General features: G+C 38.3%; 1 protein-coding gene and 2 long non-coding RNA genes across 6 annotated transcripts in view; 1 reads left to right on the plus strand and 2 right to left on the minus strand.

Annotated features, from left to right (window-relative positions):
- Positions 1 to 5317: 5317 nt before the first annotated feature.
- Positions 5318 to 7718, minus strand: LOC128317129 (uncharacterized). The gene is made up of 2 exons (XR_008300642.1): positions 6292 to 7718; positions 5318 to 6218 (listed from the first exon to the last, which is right to left on the minus strand). It is a non-coding gene; the product is annotated as an uncharacterized LOC128317129 (long non-coding RNA).
- LOC117599967 (uncharacterized) lies at positions 6463 to 9562 on the plus strand. The gene is made up of 3 exons (XR_004580314.2): positions 6463 to 6511; positions 6854 to 6909; positions 7672 to 9562. It is a non-coding gene; the product is annotated as an uncharacterized LOC117599967 (long non-coding RNA).
- A 2495-nt stretch (positions 9563 to 12057) lies between these two features.
- The window catches only part of pitrm1 (pitrilysin metallopeptidase 1), a 49693-nt gene continuing 38998 nt past the window's right edge, over positions 12058 to 22752 (minus strand). For 2 of the 4 annotated variants that reach the window (XM_034314656.2, XM_034314655.2), the window contains exons 14-27: positions 22355 to 22505; positions 20381 to 20497; positions 19781 to 19910; positions 19262 to 19382; positions 17334 to 17410; positions 17007 to 17172; positions 16678 to 16778; positions 15444 to 15564; positions 15285 to 15341; positions 15070 to 15182; positions 14852 to 14977; positions 12889 to 13034; positions 12568 to 12670; positions 12058 to 12321 (exon numbers count right to left, since the gene is read on the minus strand). In XM_034314656.2, coding sequence (XP_034170547.2) covers positions 12228 to 12321; positions 12568 to 12670; positions 12889 to 13034; positions 14852 to 14977; positions 15070 to 15182; positions 15285 to 15341; positions 15444 to 15564; positions 16678 to 16778; positions 17007 to 17172; positions 17334 to 17410; positions 19262 to 19382; positions 19781 to 19910; positions 20381 to 20497; positions 22355 to 22505 — 1623 coding nt within the window. In that variant the 3' untranslated portion in view covers positions 12058 to 12227. The remainder of the gene's footprint in view (positions 12322 to 12567; positions 12671 to 12888; positions 13035 to 14851; positions 14978 to 15069; positions 15183 to 15284; positions 15342 to 15443; positions 15565 to 16677; positions 16779 to 17006; positions 17173 to 17333; positions 17411 to 19261; positions 19383 to 19780; positions 19911 to 20380; positions 20498 to 22354; positions 22506 to 22752) is intronic. The other 2 variants (XM_026941012.3, XR_004580311.2) reach the window with 2 other exon arrangements.

Consider the following 22752-nt stretch of genomic DNA (forward strand, 5'->3'; position numbering starts at 1 on the left):
TGCTTTATCAGTGTGTTTTCTTACAGTAAGTCATCAATAAGGTTTCTTTAAAATTTCTATAGGAAAACTCATAAATTAATGTAATCTTGTGTTGGATTGCTTAATGCTGCACGATTTCCCTTGGAAGTGTATACATATTACATACAACTCCACAATTGTTGCTTAGTTGTGTGCCTTCTGGAGCATAAATGCAGGATAATGGCAGAAATGCAGGATAGTAGGCAGGTGCTACAGCTCAGTGGCATGTCATGTAATGTACAGTGACCAACAGCCTCAAGATTATTTTATTTACAGGAAACTTATTATTAATAAATACATATTACCTTGAGATACCTTTGGCCTTTCCAAAAAAAGAAAATAAAGGCATAATGTTGGAAGAAGTCCGAAGACGCATAGGGAAGGAGGGAATATGGAGAGGGAGAGGGAGGTGAAAAGTTATGTGGAAGTAATGGGGAAGAAGCTTGGTCATCTTAACCACATGCCTGCTGCATGGATCTGTTGTAAAAAAAAAAAAATACTGTAGTTTAAAGCATTATTAAAACCAGTGAAATTGTTTCTATTATTTGTTAAAAGTTACTTAGTTAAACATAGCTTTGTTAATGTTTGGGTAAGGAAAGAAATTAAACAGATTTAAGTAACTGTTGCTTGAAATGACCCTAAAGACAGAGTGAGGGGGATGAACAGTGGAGTAAAGGATTCGGAGGCCTTTAGTCACATTTTACATATAAAAATAAACGACATGGAATATATTTTCATCTTTTAGTAAAGTCATGTGTAAATATTTGTGTAACCCGAACCGGACAAAGAATTTTGCACAGCTGATTTGTCTGTTGTGATGCCCACAAAACTCCATAAAAGGCAAAGCTCACAGAACTGAAAGGACAAGCGAACGGCAAAAAAAAAGACTTGCTCAGTAGAAGGGAAAATTATTTTGCCTGATGTTTGTGCCAATAAAAAAATATACAGTATGTATCAGTGTAACAGCACCTAAAAATGTTCTAATCTGGAGCCAAATTACAGAAAAGGTGAATTAGATGTGAGGAGAAAAGAAAATATAGATCTGCTGTACCCAGGTGATCATGGACACCAAGCATATCACACAGAGAAACTGTTCTCTCTCTCTCTCTCTCTCTCTCTCTCTCTCTCTCTCTCTCTTCACAACAAAATGTCTTGGCCACTTTGGGCAACTCTCGGCCAGAAATCTCTCGAATGCTCCATGGAGCTGTGTTGAAAAAGCAGGAAGAGGATGGTCCGCAGCACACTAGGCGAGTATACGGCACATTGCAGCTTGAGACACACCAAACTGGACACACATCAGACACTTTGTGCTGGCTGTAATAAATTGTTGCATAGCATTAAAAGATGATGTGGCAAACAGAACTAATTTATATGCTAAACCATTGCCCTTCATTCTTTTATACAATAGCATTTCTTCTTAATTGAATGACTGGTCTTATTTGTCTTAATTTATGAATCAAATCACAAACTAGGAGAAAGGCCCATAAACAGAGCTATGTTGCACCTCCTTAAATGCATGTGCCCACTACACATTACTTCACTACAATTAATTAATGGCTACTAAGGATAACATATACACTATATTGCCAAAAGTTTTGGGACGTCTACCTTTACATGCACATGAACTTTAATGACATCCCATTCTTAATCCGTAGGGTTTAATATGGAGTTGGCCCACCCTTTGCAGCTATAACAGCTTCAACTCTTCTGGGAAGGCTTTCCACAAGGTTTAGGAGTGTGTTTATGGGAATTTTTGACCATTCTTCTAGAAGCACATTTGTGAAGTCAGGCACTGATGTTGGTCGAGAAGGCCTGGCTCTCAGTCTCCGCTCTAATTCATCCCAAAGGTGTTCTATCGGGTTCAGGTCAGGACTCTGTGCAGGCCAGTCAAGTTCATCCACACCAGACTCTGTCATCCATGTCTTTATGGACCTTGCTTTGTGCACTGGTGCGCAATCATGTTGGAACAGGAAGGGGCCATCCCTAAACTGTTCCCACAAAGTTGGGAGCATGAAATTGCCCAAAATGTCTTGGTATGCTGAAGCATTATGAGTTCCTTTCACTGGAACTAAGGGGCCAAGCCCAACCCCTGAAAAACAACTCCACACCATAATCCCCCTCCACCAAACTTTACACTTGGCACAATGCAGTCAGGCAAGTACTGTTCTATTAGCAACCACCAAACCCAGACTCATCCATCGGATTGCCAGACAGAAAAGTGTGATTCGTCACTCTAGAGTCCAGTGGCGGCGTGCTTTACACCACTGCATCCGACGCTTTGCATTGCACTTGGTGAAGTAAGGCTTGGATGCAGCTGCTTGGCCATGGAAACCCATTCCATGAAGCTCTCTACGCACTGTTCTTGAGCTAATCTGAAGGCCACACGAAGTTTGGAGACCCTGCTCTGTGATTTTACGTGGCCTACCACTACGTGGCTGAGTTGCTGTTGTTCCCAATTGCTTCCACTTTGTTATAATACCACTAACAGTTGCCCGTGGAATATTTAGTAGTGAGGAAATTTCACAAATGGACTTATTGCACAGGTGGCAACCTATCACGGTACCACGCTTGAATTCACTGAGCTCCTGAGAGCGACCCATTCTTTCGCAAATGTTTGTAGAAACAGTCTGCATGCCTAGGTGCTTGATGTTATACACCTGTGGCCATGGAAGTGATTGGAACACCTGAAGTCAATGATTTGGAGGGCTGTCCCAATACTTTTGGCAATATAGTGTATCTCTTATTTTCTTCATGCATTATCTCACCAAATATTAGCTGTATGTTTGGACATGGAAGCGGTTGTAAAGCCTTAGACCTGGGCTTAACCTAACACAGCAAAGCAAAACAAGTTACTCTACAGCAATCGCTTCACTATGCATTGTGTGATGGCACCGTAGTGATTGGACCTGTCATCACTGTATTTAGGGCCCAAGCACTGAAAGTGTGAAAGGCCCTATTGTTTTCCTAAGGATTATTAGGGCCCAAGCACTGAAAGTGCACAGGGCCCTACTGTTTTCCTAAGGATTATTATTTTTTAAATTTTTTTCAAGGTTTCAGGGTCTTTTGGGGCCCTTAACATGCTCAAAAACTCATAAAATTCGGCATGCACGTCAGAGTCGTCAGCCATTAGGCCCGGGCAAAGGGTAGCACATGGGTGTCAGTACACATATTTTTCTTATCGACCTGAACAACTTTCGCACTGATGATCCTTAGTGCCGACCCAACAGAAAGTTGCCCATTTTGGATTTTGTGAAAAGTGCATGCAGTGAACTTTTAAATACTCCTCCTAGGGGATTCACGTGATTCTCCCCAAACTTGGTCAACATTATGCCAAGACATTGAGGACGCTAAAATTGTGCAGGGATTTTTGATATCTCGAGTGGTTTCGCCATGGCATGGCAATAAATTTATGGCAAAAAAGGGAAACAGGAAGTGTCTCATATCTTCTGAGAGCACTGAATAATTTAGATCAAACTTGAGCTGTATGTTTGGTACTGGGGGCTGATCAAATGGATGTGGCTATTGTGAGTCACAGTCATAGTGCCACCTACTGGCAGTGTGTCACTTAAAACAGGCTTTTAAATAGTCTTCTTATATTTACCTGAATCGCTTCAAACTTGGTCAGAGTAATGTCTGATGTAAAATTGCGAAAGGATTTTTGATATCTTAAATAGTGTTGCCATGGTAACACATCAAACATTAATACTCTTTTTTGAGGCTCTTAGTATGCTTAAAATTTCATGAAAGTCTGCACACACGTCGGAGTTGTTGACTGATAGGTGTAGGCAAAATCTAAAACATGGGTGTGGAGGGGGGCTCTGTAGCAACCCCTTTTGACTAAGGTGGTGGGGTGAGTTTTACCTACAGTCACCAAACAAGACATTGATGATGCTAAAATGTGAACGGATTTTTGATATCTTGAACAGTGTGGCCATGGCGAGGGATTAAATTTATGACAAATAAGGGAAACAGGAAGAGTCTCATATCTTCTAAGTGCATTGTCTGATTTAGATCCAATTAGCGTTGCATGTTTGGTCATGGGGGCTATGGTGCAACCCCCTAAATGCATGTGCCCACTACACATTACTTCACTACAATTAATTAATGGCTAATAAGGATAACAACATATATCTCTTATCTTCTTCATGCATTATATCACCAAATATGAGCTGTATGTTTGGACAAGGAAGCTGTTGTAAAGCCTTAGACCTGGGCTTAACCAAACAGATCAGCTCAAAACAAGTTACTCAACAGCACTTGCTTCACTATGCATTATTTTCATACACCCATCGGGTGGCAATGGCACCGTATATATATAAATTTTTCAAGGTTTCGGGGGCTTTTGGAGCCCTTAATATGCTCAAAAACTCACACACACGTCAGAGTTGTGGCCATTAGGCCCAGACAAAGGGTAGCAAATTGCTAAATTGCAAACGGATTTTTGATATCTTAAACAGTTTTGCAATGGCGAGGCAATAAATTTTTGGCGAAAAACGGGAAACAGGAAGTGTCTCGTATCTCATATGTTTTTGAGGCTCTTAGCATGCTTAAAATTTCATAAAATTCAGCACACACATCAGAATTGTTGGCTGTTAGGCGTGGACAAAACCTAAGCTATGGGCGTGGAGGGGGGGCTCTGTAGTGCCTCCTTTTGACTAAAGTAGGTTGGACAACTTTCAAAATGACAGTCATTAGCTCCACCCAATAGGAAGTAGGTCATTTTGGATTTAATGTGCATTTTTTGAAAATTGCAGGCTCTGAATTTTTAAATACTCCTCCTGAGGGATTCATGTGATTGTCACCAATCTTTGTCAACATTATGCCAAGATATTGAGGATGCTAAATTGCAAACGGATTTTTGATATCTTGAACGGTATCGCCCTAGCGAAGCAACAAATTTGGACATGGAAACCGTTGTAAAACCTGGGCTTAACCTAACACATCAGCCCAAAACAAGTTACTCTACAGCACTCGCTTCACTATGCACTGTTTTCATACACCCACCTGGTGGCAATGGCACTGTAGTGCTTGGGCCCATCATCGTTGCTTGCAGCTATATTTATTATTGTACTTCCCCATAATATGGGACTCTGTTAGTCCACATTGTCATGTGTTTTCATCTGGTCCGAAATGCCACTGTTAGTTTCCAGACCAGTGTGGTACCCGACACGCAGAATACCTACATGTACTTTACTGTCTGACTACGCCACCCCCTAAAATGGGCGGGGGAAACCCCTTTTCTCTCTGTAGTGTGGCTGATTGTAGACCCTGCCCGCAAAGAAACAGTTTACACAAGGCATGTACACAAGCTCAAATTTATTACAATTTTGAATAGGTACAATTGCTAATGTGAAAAAGAGACGAAGGGAAACTGGCTGGAGCTTCTCAAACTAATAAGGTCGGGTCGGCACGGCACCCACAGCTCCTCTCCTAGGAGGCCCTGATGAGAGAGACAGACACAACAAACCCAACACCATACAAGCATGCAACATAGCAAACACTGCACACACAAGGTCAGTAATTACCACTACAAAATACCACACCGTGTTGCATGTTACCAGTACACACCAAAATAGTGTCCCCTCAGTGCAGCCCCCAACTGAAAGGAGCAGTAATGAGGTGCAGATCCGGCCTTGTACAGAGAACCTATACAGAGACAAAAAGAGGAGAACAGCCAGCTCCCAACACAATGACCACCGCGCTGGCTTGGTCAAGGCAGGGTTACACTAGACCAAGGACAAAAAAAAAAAAAAAAAAAAAAAAAAAGGACAAAGCCAAAGGCAAACAAAACAACCAACAAACAAACTAAAAAAAGACTTGTACACTGACAATAGAACAGTGGCTGGCCTGGTCCCTTTAAAAAGAAATAATACACATTAATCCCCAATTTCATTCACCAGCACACATAAAACCAACATATACAAGAAGTATTGGCCTACTTTGCAAGAGTATTCAATACTCCCCGCAGCACAATAACCCAGGAAGATAAAATGGGGCACTCCAGTGCTACAAATACAAGTACATAATCAACACATTTTAAATACCAATATAAAACAATTTAAAAAAAATTAAATCACATAAGACAAACTACCAGAGTGTCTGCAGCCCAGCAACTCAATAGGAGGTCACAAGTCCTTCAAATGCCACGCAGTCACCTGTGTCCTTCATGAAGAGTGGAACACATTATTCTAGCAGTCACCCTGATAAAGTTAAAACAGAACATGAGAATTCAGTTCCTATATCGATTAAAACACAGTCTAGTCACTCCATTACCTGTATGACGGGAGTCTAGTTGCAGTGGCAAATGGCAGCAGCAAGAGAGTGTGAACTCCACAAGCCAAACTTTATAATCTCCTAATGTGTCATGTGACATGCCTCATGTGACCCAGGACAAGCAGCCACACAATGCAGATCACATGATCCCCACACTGATTATCAGTGCAGGTAACCACCAACACGAAAACACAGATCCCCACACCAGCACCAGAAAAAGGTCTCTGTTTTGGTCATCCTTCACTGGTTATCATTCATATACAGAATATAGTTCAACGTTTTATTATATGTTTTCAAAGCATAGTACCAAGCTGTATCTATATCTATAGCACCATATCTATATCCTCTGTGCTTATTCTAGCTCTAGCATTCACATCAATTCTTTTAACTATTACTCATACTCAAATGAGGTTTAAAGGTGACCAGGCTTTTTCTGTTGCAGCCCCAAGATTATGGAAAAGCCGACCCTTTTTGTTTTGTTTTTTTTTTAAGATTTTTTTTTTTTTTTTTTTTTAGAAAATTAGGTCAATCAGGTCAATTAAGTCTTGTTTCGTCTCGTCAGGTCAGATCAGGGAATGTGAAACAGAAGTGGAAGAGAAACAGATGACCAGGAATGAGGTAAGTGCATTTAAAGCTTTAATGTTCTCAAATAACTCGTTTTGTTATGTTGTGTACTCAATGCTTAATATATATGCCCAGTGTAACTATTCAGGTAATGATCTAGCTAGTTAGGCTATGCTAATGTTAGCCTGTTGGCAATCGTTGGCAGGCTAAACTCCAGTCATGCAAGGCCACAGAACTGAGTTCAGCTTTCCATCTCATTTAACACACCTGATTCCATTCATCAGCTAATTCCAAGCACATTTGTGGGCTGAATTTGGTCTGTTAGAAAAGAGTAAAACCAACCCTCTGTAGAGTTGTGTGGCCCTCCAGGCCTGAGTTTGACACCCCTGGGCTAACACTCTGGGCGGAGTGTTATACTACTAACTACTACTAACTTCGCTTCTGTTCGCTTAAATTCTTGGTCATGGCGTGAGTGTGGCAGACAACTGTGACTGACTAAATGCCCAGAACCTATTTTTCCCTTGGAATCGAGGATGATTCACCTTCGACCTAATTTACATAAAATCTGCATATTTGATTTTTTTCATTTTTGGGATTTGTATGTAGGGTTCAGAATATTTAAAATCTGGGTTCTGATTTTTAAAAAAATCTGAAATCTTACCCCAGCAATTTAAAAACAAAGGAAAAAACATAGGTAAAAATGTAAATGTACTAAATACACCACAGAAAAAAAGATTTAAAAATATGTGTATATTTTTTATATAAAAAAAATATAATATGTGAATTCATATTCAAATACTGTTGTCAATTTCCAAGGTATGCAGACTAACCTCCAACAATGCATGTCAACAAGCAACCAGCAGCTAATCGGCCCAGATAAACAACAATTTTTTCTGCTGAATGAAGTGTATGGTTTGGTTGCATAGAGAAGTCAAAACTAGGGAAACATTTTACATTTTGTAAATGTAATTTTGTAAAATGTGGATGTGTGCTGTAAATATCAAGGTGTCAGGGGTGTTGAATATGGGGACTGACACACTAACTGCACTGCTGAAATGTAAATAAACAGTGTTACAGAAGCCAGTGGTACAATTTTGTGATTATAAATGCTCAAGAGTGGAAAGCAAGCTATGCAATTGTACAATACAGAGCACTAGAGTAATTGACACACACACAGCTTTCTATTTGTTTGTTGACATTATTTTTTGATGTTTTATATCAATGTATCAGTTTGAAAAACAGTCATCTCTATTTTAAAAAGACAACAGTGACAATAAAAGCAAAAAAGAAAAAATGTGGAGAGCCTTTTCTTGGGGGTTCAGCATGACTTAAGGTCTTTACCAAATTCCACTGGTTTTCCATCATCATAGTTCCTTTACAGTTAGGTTGAAGTGAATTGCTGAACCTGCTATTCGTAAACATCCGTGTTTGATGATAACTAATAAGCAAAGTAAGAAGCTGAGAAAGCCATTATAGTCTCTTTCTAGATTTGGGGACAACCTGGCATTAGACATAAGAAATTCATGCCCTTTAGCTAAATCCTCCTCAAGCACCAATTCTTCCTCCCCACCCCTTTTCCAAGAAGATCAGGGACCTATGTCTGTGGCAAAATCAGACAGTAAACCAACAGTTGAACTGACATATTCAACTCTGCTTTCAGAAGCATCCAGAAATGAATCTGAATTGGCCTCTACCAGTTTGGACACACTACTGTCAGGCCATAAACAGCCACCCTCAAAATGGCGGTAACCCGAAACCATTTTGCCAATTGTCTTAGAACAATCATTCCAATCTCCAAGTTTCAGGCCCGGTTTCAGGGTGGCTCTCTGCCAAACTGGTTTGAGGATGTGCCAGGTATGTTTGGCACAATGCATGCTGCAATAGAGTTTTTTTAAACCTATCCTATGGATTCAGGGCTTGTTCAATTCAAATTCAATTAAATTTTATTTGTTTAGCCAGACTCTGTCACAATGCAACAGAAATCTGGATGTAGATTTAGATTTAAACTCCTAATGGGCAAGCCAGAAGTGAAAGCAGCAAGGAAAAACTCCCTAAGATGTCATGAGTGTGGAAAGTCAAAAGCTCAAAGTTTCTTGGAGTGCACAACCCCTGACACCCATTCCCATGGACTCTTCACCCTCCTGCCATCTGGCAGAAGGTTCAGGAGCATCCGTGCCACCACCAGCACACTCCGCAACAGTTTCTTCCATCACATAGTCAGATTACTCAACACCCTGCTGCCTCTCAATACTCACTAATCAAACACTTAACCCAGTATGACACAGCAATTTACAAAGCTTCATCAAAGACTTTATGGAACACTATACTTATTACTGCTACAGATATACACCGTAACAGTGGGCAGTAAACAGTAAACTATTTGGTAGTGTAACAACAATAAGTACACTGATCAGCCATAATATTAAAATGACTGATGGGCGAAGTAAATAACATTGATTATCTCATTACAATGGCACTTGGCAAGGGGTGGCAGCAAGTGAACAGTCAGTTCTCAAAGTCCAAATTGTGATGGCTAAATGACTGGGTCAGAGCATCTCCCAAATGGCAGGTCTTTTTGGGTGTTCCCCATATGCAGTGGTTATTACCTACCAAAAGTGGTCCAAGGACGGAAACTGGTGAACTGGTGACAGGGTCATGGCTCCCAAGGCTCAGTGATGCACGTGGGGAACCAAGGCTAGCCTGTCTGGTCCTATCCCACAGAAGAGCTACTGTAGCTGAAATGCTGAAAAAGTTAATGCTGGTTTTGATAGAAAGGTGTCAGAACACACAGTGCATTGCAGCTTGCTACATATGGGGATGCGTAGTCGCAGAGTGTCAGAGTGTCAGAGTGTCAGAGAGTCAGAGTGCGCATGCTGACCCCTGTCCAATGCCAATGGCACCACTTATTATTTACAGACCCCCAGGGCCATATTCTGAATTCCTTTGTGAATTTGAGGATTTCATCTCTAACCTGGTTGTTTCTTTAGACAAAGCATTATTTGTTGGAGACTTTAATATTCATTTTGATATCCCGGTAGACCCTCTGAGAACAGCAGTTGTCTCCATTCTAGATTCAGTAGGGGTTAATCAGAACATAATAGGATCCCCTCATAATGGTGGTCACACTCTTGATCTAATACTAACATTTGGATTAAATATAGAAAATATAGTCACATTTCCACAGTCTGAAGCTATCTCAGATCATTACCTCATCTCGTATAAAATGTCTGAACACAGTTTTATCTCCCAGAGTTATCAACTACGATTGGATCACCATCTGACCCCACAGAACTTGATCAGGTGACTGAATGCTTACAGTCAGTGTTCTGCTACATGCTAGATAATGTAGATCCACTTAAACAAAAAATAATTAGAGAGAAAAAACTAGCACCCTGGTATAACGATCACACACACCTTAAACCAGACCACTCGAAAATTAGAATGTAAATGGCGTAAAAAAAAATTGGTAGTATTTGAAACAGCATGGAAGGAGAACCACCTGAGCTATAGAAAATTCTTAGTCCTGCTAGATCAATGCTAGATCCACCCTAATAGAAGATCCTAGATTATATAATGCTGTAGCAAAATTGACTAGGAATAAGACCACTACAGAAACACCATCAATATGTAGCAGTGATGACTTCATGAATTCTTTTAATGACAAAATTGAAAATATCAGGAAAAAAATCAGACTGTAATTTTAAAACCATTAACCATTAAAAGTACGTAGAGAATAATATAACCATATCAGATCAGCGATTAGAATGTTCTACTCCCCTTCAAGAGACCAAATGAATTTAACAAATTTCCTCATTAAAATCAACTTGTATACTATATCCCTTACCTGCATGTTTCTTCAAACAGATAATTCCAGAACCGAGAAAACCTCTTCTAAAAATAATCCATTCTTCCCTTAGCTTTAGCTATGTACCTAAATCTTTTAAACTAGGAGTTATCAAACTCCTGATTAAAAAAACTTGACTTCAACTCATCAGTGGTCCAACTATAGGCCAATGTCAAACCCACCTTTATCTCTAAGATTCTAGAAAAGGTTGTAGCCAGGAGAGGGCTGTTCCCTTAGCACCAACAAAATTTAGTAGTCTATCAAGGAGAATAATATGATAAATGGTATCAAAAGCTACACTAAGGTCAAGCAACACAAGCAAAGAGACACAACCCTGAACAGAGATCAGTGGTAGGTCATTTACCACATTAACCAGCGCTGTATGCATACATAATGAGGCCTAAATCCTGACTGATACATTTCATGAATGTTATTCCTATGTAGGTATGAGCATAACTGCTGTGCTACAACCTTTTCTAGAATCTTGGAGATAAAGGGGAGGTTTCATATTGGCCTATAGTTGGACAACTGACAGGGGTCGAAGTCAGGTTTTTTTAATCAGGGGTTTAATAACTGCTAGCATGTAGCATGTAGCCAGCATGTAGTCCCTGCATTGGCGGCAGAAAATGTGTCATGCTGTGACCTAACACAACCAAATATATTGGTGCTAAAAGATATTTACAAACCTCCTACATTCTGCTTATTTCAGCAGTCGTATTTAGGGACGTCCTAAATTTGCTAACTTGCTTCTATACATATGCAGTACCCCTTTGGTAGGTGTATTTCCAAGAGGAATTCAATATGCAAAACATTTAGTTTCTTTCATAATGACTGCAAGTCCCAACAGTATTACACTCCCACTCATGAAGGCCTTAACATATGCAGTAGCTGAGGAGCAAGAAAACCTAAACAAAAATAAGAAATGTATGGCATTCTCAGAACTGCGACACTGCTTCTGGTAGATCATTGTCTAGTACTGTGCACTCACTGTATATTACATTTAAAATGTAAAAATAAAAACCAGGGCACAGCATAAGTAAGCAAAATTAATTTCAGCACACAATATAAGAATCTACAGCCAACACTCTGTCAGTATTTTACTTTAATATCTGAATGTGCTTGCCAAGTTGAAAAGGATGATGTTTGAAAGGATAATGAAAGGATATACATCTCTTAGGGAGTCATATCAACTAATAAATCTATTGCATATACAAATAACACATTTTAGTCTATTTTAGGGCTTACGTGTGATCTTTAGTCACATAATGTGTATTAATGTGTATTAATAAAAAAAAAAATATATATATATATATATATATATATATATATATATATATATATATATATATATATATATATATATATATATATGAGAGTAACAACATATATATATGAGAGTAACAACAAACTACAAGTAAACAAGAATTATAATTCACATCAACATGTTGATGTATATGCAAATATAGCATTCGGGAACATGTGCTGATCTTGTAAGTAAATCTTGTACCAAAGCACAAATTTGTTGTGCCTATTTGACAATCCAGGATGGGTCCTTTTTAATTTTCTCATTTTCGGGTCCCAAAACGGCAGCTCCCCATGTCCTCTGACCGATACCAAGATACCTGCAGACAAAATGTATTCATACATGTTGAAACATTTTTTACAAAATTGCAAAACTCTTTATGCATTTTAACTTTAACACAATGTACAGGAATATTGAATGATTTATAGTGTAGATATAATTTTTTTTTTTTTACAGTCATTCATAAAAGGGAAAGCTGCACAGACACAAGGGTCTTTGGAAAGTGCACACGAAAATAGGGGAGTTTCATATATTATATGCATTTTTCTGTTCAACATGGCCTTACCGGTTAGCCACATCTATAAGGCTTTTGTGTGTGACAGCAAAGAGTCTTTCTCTGTGAGCCTGTTTCATTTCATCAGTAATCCCATTCAAAAAAAGCCCCAAACCTGCAACACATCAAAGGGAGATGTTTAGACATTGTAATAACATGTTGACAGCATAGCTATTATCATTTAAAGTTAAAAACATAAAAAAATTAAAAAGAGTTTGAAAAGCATTTCTTATAAACAATCAATAAGCATTTCTTATAAACAATCAATAATCCAGAGGTAATGGTTACAACCAACCAACAACAACAACAAAAAAGCTGTGTGAAATGGCTGACCTTTGTCCGATGGGGCAACCGGAGCATCTACAGTGGAGAAGATGGACAGTTTAGCCTCATCCACATCCTGCTGTGTGAACCTACCATCTTGAGCCCACTCCACACCACTGCGAAACACTTCCAGGGTCTGAAAGCAGTTAGGGTCTCTGTTAAGACAGTCAATATGGAATTAAGCATATGCATTAGTTTTCAAAACAATTTAAAGTACATATACAAGGCTTTTTTTTTTTTTTTCTTTTCCCCAAGTTTTCAGGTCTCGGTGTGGTACAGCTCTATTTACAACAGTTTATATATGATTATATTGTAAGACATAAAGGCCTCAGGTGCCTCTTCCCTAAAACTAAAATATTACCAGTTGGGAAACAGGTATTTCCTGGTGATGTTTTAAAGAAAATGGGGGAAAAATTGAGGAGGGGAAAAAAAACCAACTCATAAATCACTGCATTTCTGAGTTCCTGCAAGTCCCACCTGCAAACAGTCAAACCTCTTTCAGGTGTTTTCTGTCAGATTTGATGGGGGTTTAGTATGCATACATCATATACGCAGATAAGTCAAACTTCACTGCACCCCAAATGTAGGCTAGACAGAAGTCTGACTACATGATGAGAGGTAAGACCTGACAGCCCATCAGAGGAGTGAGAAAGTGAGAGGGTGACAGCAGATAATTTGGTGGGTAGCTTGTGCATTGTTTCTCATGCAGAGGTTATACTTGGGCCATGAGAAACTGCCTTTTACCAGTCACCTGTCTGTATATAACATGAGACGGCTATTAAGGCTGAATTATACATGACTGTAACTGTGTGTACTTATACGCAAAATGGCTGTCGTGTCATTTGGAGTGTACTCAGAAATTAATGCTACATGTCCTCTTGGTGCGATTTTCTAGATTAGTAAATACATTTGAATGTAAGGTTAGTGTTTTCTAATTCAGAAGTAGTTCGACAACAATTACAATGATAGCAGAAAGTTTTAAATGAAATCGCTAAACAAAAGTTTGATTTGGAAACCAGATGTTTGGATGTTGCTTTTATGTAAGACGTACACAGGCATATACACTCACCAGTCACTTTAACAGGAACACCTGTATACCTGCTCACTTATCCAATCAGCCAATCACGTGGCAGCAGCACAATGTATAAAATCATGCAGATACAGGTCAAGGGCTTCAGTTAATATTCACAAGAAAACATCAGAATGGGGAAAAGTGTGATCTCTGTGACTTTAACCATGGTTGTTGGTGCCAGATGGGCTGGTTTGGGTATTTCAGAAACTGCTGATCTCCTGGGATTTTCACACACAAGAGTCTGGAGAGTTTATACAGAATGTTGCGAAAAACAAAAAACATCCTGTGTTTGGAGGGTCTGCAGGCTGAAACACCTTGCTGATGACAGAGATCAGAGGAGAATGACCAGACTGGTTTGAACTGACAGAAAATCTATAGTAACTCAAATAAGCACTCTATAATCATGAGCATCACAGCATCTCAGAATGCACTACAACAGCAGAAGACCACAGGTTTTCAGGTTCTACTCCTTTCAGCCAATCACAAGAATCATAGCAACAGGCTCACAGAAAATAGACAGCTGAAGACTGGAAAAAGACCAGGTGATTTTTTTCTAATCTTCAACGGTCCAGTTCGGGTGTGTCTGTGCCCATGATTTGTGAGCTTGGTTAACAGGGGTGGAACCTGATGGGGTCTTCTGCTGTTGTACAGTGCAAGATTTGATGTTTATTTGAGTTGATGAGAATGATTGGATAACTGCATAAATGAGCAGGTGCACGTGTTCCTATTAAAGTGGAAGGTGACTGTAACGCATAGGTTTCTGTACTTTTATATATGGAATATACTGTTGAGTTTAAATTGCTTATTTTTATTATGTTTGCAGCTGTCAGATTAATCTGCACATGAAGACTGCAGTTCAATTCCCAAATCATGCATATAGCAGCTGTTTCATTTTCTTACCTATATGAGTAAAAGGTAAACAGGCCTTCTCCTCCTATTTTTGCTCCTCCTCCATAGGCTCCACCTTTCTCTCGGATTTCTCCATGTAGAAACTTTGCAGTCATCATCCTTCCTAAAATACACAGACTAGGAGACAACAAGCAATGTGTAAACAAACTATTAAACAAAAAGACATTTGTTTAAATGTGGTAACAGCACACTATGCATGCATGTTTTACCTGGCATAATCCTCATGTGTCAAGGGAACAGTGCGCACACACTCACTAACAAAGTTCACAGGAAATGGAAATTCGAAATAAGTCTTCAACTGACATGGCTTAAAATGAGCCTCCTAAAAAAACCAAGCAGGCATGCAAATTAGAATACAAAAGCTACATAAAAAAGTGAAGTGTAATAAATGCTGAATAAAGCAATGTAGTATAAATGTACATACAGAGACAAGGTTACGACCAGCAACTGATCCAGCAGGAGCCTGTGGATCCAATGGTCTCTGGATATAAGTGCATACACTCAAAAGTCAAGGCAGTAGCAGTGAATAAAATACATTTTAAAATAAGAACATTAATTCAAATAAGCAGGTCTGGTTAATTACCTCAACAATAACTGCTCTGACAGACTTCCGCTCCTTCTTGTTAGATGCTATACTACACACAAACTTCTCCAGCTCAACTGCAGCGTCTGCCATTTTCTGAGGAGTAGCATTAATTGCACACCTAACAAGGTTAAATGAAGGAAAAAATTGCATTATTGCATCATTTGCATCGTGCTGCAATTCGAGAAAGATTGTTTTAAGTTTAACCAGGGCCTCTTTTCCCTGTTGTCAGACTGAGTTGCGTAATGTTTAGAATACTGGAACCTTGTGATCACTTTAGGAGGTTCAGTGGGGGTTACTGAGATTTAGAATAGTATAAAGCAGTTAGGGGAAAAGGAAGATTATCATTGGTACCAGGTACCATAGTTTTGGGTGTAAAATGATGTATACAGTAGGTGTACACTGAGGTGTACTATAGGTGCAGACTTAGGGAGGTGTAGTAGTGTTTAGTGCATTGGGAAGAAAGCCCTGAATGTTTCAACTGTATTTGAAACTTTTTTATTCAATGCAGTTGCATCAAAATAATTTCAAGGATATGTTCTCTACGTCATAATGTGTTCACAGTTTGTTGGAATCAGTTTGCTGTTAATGGCCCAATCACAGTTGTTTGCATCTCTGATACTATTGGATAAAATAACTAGCAGTAATGACTACAATCATTTTTATTCCTGTGGATAACTGACAAAACATTTAAAAATTCTTTACTTTTGTATATATCAAGCATAATGAGGTTTAATTTTTAGGACAAAATCTCAGCAGCAGTTGAATGACATGACTGACAAAGCTTAATAGGATCACTTGGTAGACCTACATAACTGGATCACACAAATCTACTAACAACAGGTCACGTGATTCAGGAAATTGTTTTATTTTGCTTGGATGGTTTGAATGATTCAGAGTAAGCATTATTACTGGGAAGTATAAATGTGATTTGCAGCACTGGGAAGCATAACTGGTTTGTATTTAAGGCAAGGGGAAAAGTGGAATTGTCATGTTTGAGACAATAAGATATTCAGATAAGGTGTTCAGAGCATTAGGAGGTGAAACTGTGTCTAGAGTTCTGCTATGTATAAGGGTGCTAAGCCAATAGGAGGTAGCACTGGCATTTATAATGTTGAATAAAATATTGTGCTTTGGAGCAAAGAGACATACATATAAATGATCTTTAGGATGCTGGCAGATGTACTGAGGTTAAGCTAATTAAGGAGATGTATGTAATTTAGATAACTGGCACCTCATATTATCTGGATTCAGGAGGTGTCTCTTTATTCTGGGTAGCTTCCTTAAAACTGATGTCAGATCGGGCATCTCAGCTATTCTCTTCATGAACCTCACCTTAGAGAAAACACAGAAGAAGTGTTACAATGCAAACAAATATCAAACACACACATCTGATAGAATTCTATGTTGGTTTTTAAGTGTGTTCATATTGAAAGATTTTATAAAGATAATCCTGTGTAACTGCAATTTAACCCTTGTTAAATAATGTAAACCTATAATGTAAACCTTTTGTCAAATAACCTATGTCATGGAGAATACATGAGGTGATATCAAGTAACTTACCTGGTCCATACCAGTGAAGGTCTCATACAGATCAGCGGTAGGCGTGAGCGATCGCCCTGCCCGTGTCATGGCATAAATGTGACCCGAATATGAAATCCCACTGGACAACTCTTGGGCTGACATCATCACCAACACTCTCAGCCTCTCTTCATCATCAAAATGAGGACTAGACCACAAAAAGCTCTTTTATAATGGCAAATTGAAACATAAAACAAACCAATGCATTTAACAAATCATTTTTTCATGAGTATCTCATTTTTCATGATTATCTCATTAGTATCAACATGCCCTCATGTTTATATTCACCCGCTGTCTGTAGATACCCACCAGTTAAATATGTCACTCCACAGGTGAAACATATCAGGCAAGTTCTTCTCCAGACAGGAGGAAGTAAGGAGAATGCCCTGTAGGACATAAACAGTCATAAAACAGTTTATAGATAATAGATAGATCTTGGTTGTTTATAATAGAGTGTGCCATAAAGGAACAAATGAATTAGGAAACCACCATGATTTAATTTGCATAACAGTATGGAGAGCACACTAGCTTTCATTCACTCGTATTCAGTAATGTGTTCTGTCTGAAATACTTCATGATTTGTCTAGTAATAGTAAGAAAGCTGATGGTTTTGGCTGATAATTTCAAAGGTGTTTCACCAATTATCTGATGAGATTATTACAGTGGTTTATTTTACACCTTTAGGTTCTCAAATAGTTTTACCACTTGCCCTCAACTCTACCATTCTACTAGATTCAGATAATGTCACTTTACAAAATAATGTCACTTTAATTTCTACTGTATACTATTAAAAAATAAAATTCATTTAGATTATTGGAGAAACAACATGCTTCGTGTTTATACTGACCAATTAAGTATCACTTGCCCTCAATTCTACCACTCTACTACATTCAAATATAAAATGATGTCACTAATTATTATGCTATTAAAAGAGATTATTGGAGAAATGTCTTTCATATTAAAAAAAACAAGTTTCCTGTTTATAATAGCCTCTATACAGTCTCTAATGCAAGTGAAACAGTTACGGGAGATGACCAAATGAAATAATTAACAAGTTGCAGCATTTTCATTTTTTGCGTTGCTTTACTGTCTTTTGTTCTAATGCACTGTAGTGGAATAGGTGTATTTGATTAACATAAATTAATGTAAACACAGACAGGAGTAGACAGCGGTTTTTGTATGTATACAGGAGTATATATACAGCAGAAGACCACGTCAGATTCCATTCACGTCAAGAACAGGAATCAGAGGCTACAGTGGGCACAGGTTCACCTAAACTGGACAGTTCACGATTGGAAAAAGACCTGGTGAAAGCCACCAGACTGAACTGCTGAGACAAAGCAAATTGGGTCCTTGAATTCATGCCGATGACCCCAAATTCTGACCCCACCATCTGCACATCGCTGATCAAGATTCACCAGACCAGGCAACCTTTTTTTTCCAGTCTGTACAGTTTCAGTGAGCTTTTGCTCATTTTCAGATGTCCTCAGAAATGTTTGGGCAAAGCAGTTGGTGGCTTAAGAGGGGAGGACAAGACCATGCACAAGTTCTGCTGAGCAAGTGCACAGGAGTTTTGACTACTACTGGGATATTATCAAAGGATGGAAACACTTTGAAGAACTCCTTAGTCTAGTGGACATGCCCTCCCTTTAGGAGGGGGTGTCAGAAGTCCCTGGTGCCTGTAGCTGAGATTACCTTGCCACTATACATCTTTATAATGGCAAGGCTGCAGAGGTAGATGAGATGTGCCAAAGATGGCACTAGATATTTTTGCGGTTGTGTGGTAAATACACCTCTTCAATGTTGCATGGAAATCTGGGGCAGCACCTTTGGGCTGGCAAAGTTGGATTGTGGTCCCTATTTTTAAGAAAACTTTTAGACAAAGCTTTCTGGTTATATGTCAGACCTAAGGACAGATTCAGAACCCAAGACCCAGAGCCTACTGGACAGATTATACCTCGCAGTTTGTTTGAAAATGCCTGGAGCAGGATTTGGAATCTGGGGCCAGGGATAGAGACATGTGGGCCAACTTCTTAGCAAGGAAAAGTAGAAGGAAACTGAAATTACATAGATAGAGCAGTCTTTAAATTGATAAATAATGTAAATATTATTTAAATCAGTTGTCCCTTCCTCCAACCCAAAATTTACCAAGGTACTCTGTATTCAAATGAAGTTGAATAGCTCTGTTCTAGACACTCAAAATAACCTTCATAGTCATACTACTTTTTTGTGTTTACCTGTTCATACATGTCGAGGTCAGCTGTGCCTGGTATGACCTGTGGAGTCACAGACATGCCACCAGTCTTTAACTCCATACGCTGGGCCTGCTGCCGATAATCCAGTTTCCCACAGCCCAACCTGGGATTACAAAAAACACAAGAACTGTAACTGAACTATAACTTCTATATAACTCCCATACCCAAACCTTGATTTACTATATTTACTCACATTATGTAATCTTAAATACTAAAACAAAACTGAATGTATTATGGACTGAACAAGATATTCTAATAACAAATTCTAATAACAAAAGTCTAACCAATGGTTCTATAATCAAGGACAGCCAGTATATATTATATACTCTGTATTATATAACTACATAATATATTTGAAAGCTTTACTGCTACAAACAATCCCATCACTTGCCTTCAGTTCTACCCCTCTATGACAGGGTCTATGCAATGTCACATTTAACTTCCTAGTGGTAACAGACCTCCAACAGTGAAACTTCTTCAAGGGCTTCTTTTAGGACTTACTTAGTGATAATATTGCAGAAGAGGGGGACATAGATCTTGAGGTCCTCTGAGAGGGTGTTGAGGTTACACATGGCCCTGAAATACACCATGCCATTAGTGGGCTGTTCACAGTACTGAATGGGTACTCCTCCTGAAAAACAGAAATAGAACAAGATACTTCTGTCTGCTTTACAGCAATAACAAATTAAAATGTTTACAGCCTTATTGTAATTAAAATGCAATAAATGCAATGAAAAAATAGCTGCACGGAGCACTTGGTGGGCCCAAGCATGCTGCAATTGCCAAAACTCCTTCATGAGCCAGTACTGGCATGTGCACGTGACTATGCCCTATTATCATGCTGACCAAATTTGGTTTGAATCTGATGAACCTTGTAGGAGGAGTTTTTATAAGCGTTTGTGATTGTGAAATTTGTCCATCTTAAGGGAACCAAAGATACTACCCTTTGCACCCTTGAGGCTTGGGCCCTAATTAAATTAATACAATTATAAAAAAGAAATTGAACTGAAGAGGAAAATAGATGTTTTTGTACAACTAAAAGGTACATTTATTGAAGGGTTTGATGTAGAATGTACTGTGCATGTGTATGGCCTCGTTTACCTGCAGCACCCATCTGCAAAGATGTGTGTGGTATGGTGGGTTCGATGTCAGACACCTTTAGGGCAGGTAAGCAGGAAGCGTCCTGAGTTTTGCTGTGTTCAGAGAGCAACTGTAAACCTGAAATATTAGTCTAAGTTTAAGCAAGTTCAATGGTCACTAATCAACTCAACTGATCAAAAATCTCTAAACTGTATTATACGAATCATTTAAATGAATCAATTTACAATACTACACAAATGATCCCAGAAGCACTCAGAGTGCATCTAACTTTATAATAGATTCTGATTGTGTGTCCAGTGAACTTTTCTGATCTTTCTGGAATGTAACAAACCCAAAACTTGAAGTAAATCTTTCAGATCTTTTAAAAATTTTTTATAAGATTAGATGCTATTGTTGTCAACTGAATTTCTTAATTTGGGAAAAACACTGTTGCTTTGAAAACACAGCTAGCTTGCCTACTCAGTCACAGTCACAGAAAATAGAAAGCTTGCCAGAAATTTCCACAGGACATTGGTTTAGGAGTTTGATAATGTTAGATAACTCTAACCAACAAAAAGAAATAAATTAATAAATAAAAATAAAATAAAGTTGTTATACTTTGTGAATGAAAATGACTTCTTTTCCCAGCAGCCCTATTTATTTTTCACTGTTTCCAGAGTTTCCAGGGCATAGTGATAGGGTTCACATTAAAAATAAAAACCTTCTGGTATAGACCATGCCCACTTCTGGTTTAAATCCAAATACGAAAACAGATACAAATATTTTGAATACTAAACAGATACAGGCATTTCACAAAAGGACCATTTTTCATATTGAAATTTCACAGGGCATTCATAAACATTTGGTGACATGCTGTGTGAATCAGTGTGTGTATCTCTTGTCACAGGAGTTCTAATAGCTATGAACGGTTCTCGAGAAATTTGAGTTAATCAAATTTCCTTCAGATACTGACAAATTATTACTATTAATATTGTTATTTACTCTCCTTAGTGTTAACCATCATGTATGTTTTTTTGGACTGGTGCCCCAATTATTATTATCAATAATACTAATTTCTAATATATTAAATAATAGTAATAATTCACTCATAACCCCTACATTGTCTCAGTTACGCACGATTCTGACCTTGCACTTAAGCCCATGTTGGCTTGAGTGAGGAGCAGTATTAAGGGGATTTCTGGTTTTAACCCCCCTGAAATATTTAAGGACAGTTCTAAATGTTTATATGTGGATGGTCAACATAACACACATACAGCACAGCTCATCATATGTCAGATAATATTTTGTGCAATAATGATGTTCATAAATGTCAAGAATTCATCATTAAGATTCCATACTGAACTTATTAAACATAAAAGGAACCATCCCTTAGTTTGTTTAATCGGTTTATGCATGAGCACATAGCATTTCTCAATATATTTACATAGATCACACAGTGACTTAATTTTGTGTATTACCTCCCAACATTAATTCCTAACTACTACACTCCTATTACGTTTATTTCAATGCTTGCCATCTTCACATTCATATATCTTATTAGTCTTTTTATTTTTATTTCTAAATTGTCTCTTGCATATATGTCGCATTTCAAAGATAAACATTATGTTCATCTTCAGGCCATATTTTCTATTCCTGATTTTTTTGGCTTTAAAGAAAAGTGCTTACGTTCAAAGAAGTTGGTCTAGACACTATTGAAAAATCCCGTCCTGTCAGCTTCTACTCAAGAAAAATTGGGCAACTTCAGAGGCGTGAGCTACATGCAGGTAATTTGCATAATTGGAATAAGGCACAGACAAAATTGAGTGCATTAACATGCGTAACTGCACTCATGAACACTTTCCCTGTGAAAATGTTGACAGAACATTTGGACTTAAGTTGCTAACTCTGAATGCAGGCTGCTAAGGGTGCTAATAATAATGGACGACACTGTAGATGATTATGTGGCTCTGTTTAAAAATGTCTTCTGGTTCGTACCTTTTTCATAGATGTCTTTGTAGTCAACATCAGTGAGAGCCTGTACTTTCTGCTGGAGTTTTTCTTGCTCTGCTTTGTTCCGTTTCACCAGATACTGTTCATCTGGGGTCATGGACAATGTCAGCCTGTGTGTGTTGTGCTGAAACACCAACTGTAATCAGTCACAGTCACTCACTCCCCACAAATATATATATATATATATATATATATATATATATATATATATATATATATATATATATATATATATATATATATATATATATAAATATAAAAAAACACAAGCACACATACAGTACGTATTTGTGATGTAAAAACAATGAAACAAAGATAAATCATATCAAAACATTTCCACTTTTAATATAAAAATGACAAACTATACAATGCCACTGAAAACC

Source organism: Pangasianodon hypophthalmus, chromosome 21, assembly GCF_027358585.1.
Source record: "Pangasianodon hypophthalmus isolate fPanHyp1 chromosome 21, fPanHyp1.pri, whole genome shotgun sequence".
Taxonomy (NCBI): Eukaryota; Metazoa; Chordata; class Actinopteri; order Siluriformes; family Pangasiidae; genus Pangasianodon; species Pangasianodon hypophthalmus.